The sequence below is a fragment of the Triticum aestivum genome, chromosome 5B, assembly GCF_018294505.1.
Source record: "Triticum aestivum cultivar Chinese Spring chromosome 5B, IWGSC CS RefSeq v2.1, whole genome shotgun sequence".
Lineage (NCBI taxonomy): Eukaryota > Viridiplantae > Streptophyta > Magnoliopsida > Poales > Poaceae > Triticum > Triticum aestivum.
The window spans coordinates 607,563,445-607,568,239 of NC_057807.1; the positions used below are offsets into that span (position 1 = coordinate 607,563,445).

The following is a 4,795-nucleotide window of genomic DNA, read 5'->3' on the forward strand; positions in this document are numbered from 1 at the left end:
TGGCCGAAAAATCTCTAGAGGTAGTAAAATCGAAAGCTCCAGTTAGAAATGATCGGTGAGTCCGACATTGATCCTATCAGGACAGATCATTTTTGTGAGTCTGGAATGTTAAAATTCGGAGTGTCTGAGTTTAATACTAACAAAAAAATTCCAAACTCATCTCTCCTTGCAACGGATATTATGAAGAAATGTAATGATTTCAAATAGGACTTGCAGAAAGAAGATATTCACATAGAATCAAACGAAGAGAAAAGGAAATAGCTAGATGAAGTTTTTTTTGAAATAAACACAGCAAAAAGAGCAATGAAATCTGCACGAGGAAAATAGCAAGAAGAGATACTTCATCTAGGAGGGGTTGGAACTAGGTTACCTATGTTAGAGTATGTTGACTTAAGAGTCAAGTGAGACCACTTGATCATAGGTCATACTCATCATTTAAGCTCAAAATAGGGTTCCCATTTTTCATTTATGCAGTCACATCTTGTTGAGTTGCCTTAGCTGAGTAAAGCTTCTCAAAGATGTGAAGACATACCTTGGGCATGTTGTTAAACTTTATCATGTAGTTGAACTTGTGGTGAATGCTCATGTGAGTTGAGTTGGGAGCACTTCTTGTCCATTTGAAGCCCATATTCCTACATGGGTTAGTTTTGCAAGGAACAACATTTATGTATCCAAATTGACAAGAGTGAAAGTCATCATAGAATACTGTCAAAGGATATGTTGAGTGTGGCTTGTTCGTTGAACACAACAACCAAAATATAGATACTTGTTCATTAGAAGATTGCTCATGATATGAGTGATTTGCAATCTTGTGAATTGAGGCTCATCCACATACCTACAAGGGGATAGATGCAATACAAGGAATCGGCAGGTACCAATATGAGGTTTTGGGATAAAGATTGAATACAAGAGATGAACTAGGGTTTGAGAGAAGATGATGCTGGTGAAGATGTTGATGTAGATTGGTCTTCCCATGATGTGAGGATCGTTGGTGATGTCGATGGCTTCGATTTCCCCCTCCCGATGGGAGTATCCCCGGCTGAATCGCTCCATTAGAGAGCAAAAGTGCTCCTGCCCAGGTTTCGCCTCGAGACGGTGGCGCTTCATCCCAAAAGTCTTCTCTTATTTTTTTCTAGGGCTAAAGACTTCATATAGGAGAAGGGGGCACCAGAGGTGGGCAAGGCATCAGTGTGCGCCCTGTTGCCTTGTGAGCAACATGTGACACCCTCTGTTGGTTCTTCATTCGAGTATTTTTTCCATGACTTTCATGAATGTAATTTCGTGATGGAAAATTTTAAGCATAAAAAGAATTTGTTAAACGTTACCACAAGAGAATTCAAAGTTTTTTTATTTGACTATTTACCCGAGCTCATTTGAGCTCGGGACAGAAGAACACTTTCGCACATACTCCTATTCACAAATATAAGATGCTGTGAATATTTCAATATGGACTACATACATACTGAAATGAGTGAACAAACACACTAAAACGTGTTTATACACATCCGTATGAGAAAAAAGTTAGAACATCTTATATTTGTGAACAGAGGGGTACCTTATTATTGGCCCGTCCCTCACATAAACATACTCCCTCCGTTCCTAAATATTTGTCTTTTAAAAGATTTCAAATAAACTACCACATGCAGATGTATATAGACATATTTTAGAGTATAAATTCGCTCATTTGTTCCGGATATAGTCACTTTTTGAAATCTCTAGAAAGACAAATATTTAGGAACGGAGGGAGTATATCATATGAACTCTTGAGAATGCCTTTATCCTTATTGCAGCTTCGTTAATACTCTCTTGCTCTCTCGTTTTTTACTTCAATTACTGCACTCTCTAGCATTTTGCTCACAAACACTCCGCACCATTTCATCGTCATTGCACTCTCGCTTGGAATCGAAGAACAACTTGTAAAAACAGCACTATAAATAAACCTCTAAAAGAGGCAAACGTCCGTTTCTTCAGCTATTCGTGGGAGTGATATTCATACTTCAAAAGAAACTACAACCAGCCATGTGAACTTGCAGGACATCAGATAACATTTCCCCGATTTGCTTCGTTCTGACCGTGCATTCTATTTTGTCGATCTCCCTCCAAAAGCTTGTATCAATCTTGTTGATACAATATTGCACTGATTTCTTAAAGATTCTCGAAAAGAAAGACCTTCACCGCCGCCGGCTTGCTTGGCATTGCCTTGATCAGGAGTAGCGTCTTTGTATAATTCCATTGCCTTTTGCATGACGTTGTGTTGAGACAAATATTGCGATCTTTTAAAATATGAAGGATATGGAGACACTAAAGATTCCTCTTTTGTTAAAGCATCCATCTTTGCTAGTTTCGAGAGGACCACAAGGGCATTGTATGGATGGAAACCTGCAGCGCCGAGTAGCATGATTCCAATATGATCCGCCTCTATCTCCGTCCTAGAAATGTAGGAAAAACCGTCAAAGACAAATCAAATCTAAGACCTGCTGAATTAAACCAACTCAAAAGGGTGGAATCAACTTAATAATATTAATAACCAAAGAGATAATAGAGTACACTAGCAAGAGTTTAACATTGAATCTCATGTAGGATGCCCTTTATTATTGATATCGTGAGAAGCAAGCAACTCTGGCATGTCACACAGTGCTAAACATGCATATTTTCAGTGTACCACTATCAATTAGTCTAGTCTTCGTCAACATTAGATGCTTTTTTAGTTTGATCTTTATGTGTCATTTTGCTAACTTCTTGTCAGTGGAGGGACCTTGTCGACCTAGAAATTCCAAGTCTTTTTAAAATTACCTTTGTCGATGGGAATATGATCGTTGATTCTACATTTAACATAAAGTAGGTACCTGTAATATATAAAAATTGTATGCAACTTTACATCTAGAAATATGCAACTAAACACACTGTTAGGGTTTAAACTCCAACGCACCTTTTCCCCCTTGCTGATTTAGAATTTCATGATGTGTAACTTTGGATAGAAAAACTAAATTTGTATCATATAAGATGTAGAATATGCCTCCTTACAAGTGTCATGTATAGATTTTGTCTAGTAATAAACTATTCTTTATCATAGGAAGGCAGAATGTAGGTAATTAAATCAGGACACATGAAAATGCAAAAGGTGAACATACATTGAAAAGAAAGGCCCACATAAGAGATTGGGAAACCACTCGTGGATGTCCGCCCGATGTCTTGCAATGATGTGCCCAACCTAGAAAAAAAGAATGAGGGATCGATCAGAGTTTGAATAGCCTGACGTGAACTCATTAATCCAGTATTAAACCTAGCTACCTCACCTCATGGCCAATAACAACGGCAATCTCAGCGTCAGTCTTGAGAACATCGAGCAATCCGGTGGTGACCGTTATCTTGCCGGGCGCGCAGTCTGCATTGGCTTGATTATCTTTGACAAGGGTGACCTCCCACTTGAGTCCACGGAGATGTCGGGCGTGCGGCTGCGGACGGCTTGGTTTCTTACCCTGCTGCTTTCTTCGGGTCTCGTCATCCAGATCCTGCGCATCCTTCTGAGAGGAGAGCATCACAGTGTCGTGGTTGCTGTCTATGCCGAGGTTGTGGTGAGCGGCGCGGATGAGTTTCTCGAGGATGCTTCGGACGCGGATAGTGTCGGGGTGGAGTGGGTCAACGATCCGGGACTCGGCAGCGTACTTGTTCATGTCCTCGTCGAAGCGGCGAACACAGAGCTCGCGCTCCGACTGGGGGGAGAGGACGACCACATGAGTCCGATTAGTGTAGGGCACGACCTCGATGTCGAGGTACGGGCGGTAGTAGGCTAATGCCGTGAGGCCCGTGACGCCGGAGAGGAGAACTGCCGCGGAGGCGATCCTGAGCGGACTGTGGTACCAACGGGGCCGGGGGTCGACGGGCTGGGAGGTGCAGTAGCATCGATGGAGCGCGGGCGATCGACAAACGGCAGCGGGTTTGGTGATGCGGCGGAGCAAGGATCCTATTCCTAGGTGGAGTGGTTGCGGTAGCAAGTAGCCGGGACGCGAGGCGGCTGTGAGCGGAGCACGGCCACGGGCTCCGATGCTGAGGATGCGGCGGCAAGAATTTGCCAAGATCATGTTTTCTTAATCTTTGTTCCGATCTTCTTTGTCTTTGAGGCAAATATAAACAATCCGGGAGAGGTTTTACTCTTTTTGTACGAACCCAATAGGGAAGGATCCGACGAGGTGGGAGCGCGACTGGACCCTCGCATCGCTCGCGTGCTAGCTTCGGCATCGCTGGGAGTGGGCCGGCCCATTGGCACGTCCGCCAGCTAGCGTTAATTCATTATTAGTTTTATTAATAAATAAATAAAGAACGGCGGGCCTGTCATCCGTGAAGAGGAAATTGTGAGGGAGGAGGACGATGCTGCTAAAGTGAGCGAGGAGAATCTGAATACTACAGCCACTGCACCATCCGTTGTAGTGGACAGTGGCTCGAAGGCAGCTTCAGTAACTTCAAATGAAAGATCTGCGAGCACTGGGAGCACTCAGGTAGTCACGGTGGAGATGGAAACTAGAAGTCAGGGTGTCACAGGACAATTTGCAGGTCGTCTCCCCTAGCCTTGCTGCTACTGTACCAGATTCAAGTGGGGGCGCAGTGGTGTTGGCTGATAAGTATCCAACGGGGGTGCCTCCACTCCCTCCAGATTTATTTATTTTTTTGATCCAATCCACTCCCTCCAGATTATGTCTCACCAGGAGTCCAGGAAAGAACATTAAACGACCAAAGAAGGGGCTGACCCAGCAAAAAGGAGAAGGGGAAGATGGCACAACCAGGAGTCCAGGAAAGA

The 4,795-nt window shown here is 43.5% G+C and overlaps 1 protein-coding gene across 1 annotated transcript; it reads right to left on the reverse strand.

Moving 5' to 3' along the window:
* Positions 1 to 1,963: 1,963 nt before the first annotated feature.
* LOC123117120 (uncharacterized) lies at positions 1,964 to 4,104 on the reverse strand. The gene is made up of 3 exons (XM_044537951.1): positions 3,297 to 4,104; positions 3,132 to 3,211; positions 1,964 to 2,429 (listed from the first exon to the last, which is right to left on the reverse strand). Exons 1-3 carry the CDS (start codon positions 4,080 to 4,082, stop codon positions 2,081 to 2,083), a joined length of 1,215 nt encoding a protein of 404 aa, XP_044393886.1. The 5' UTR covers positions 4,083 to 4,104; the 3' UTR covers positions 1,964 to 2,080.
* Between the last annotated feature and the right edge of the window lie 691 nt (positions 4,105 to 4,795).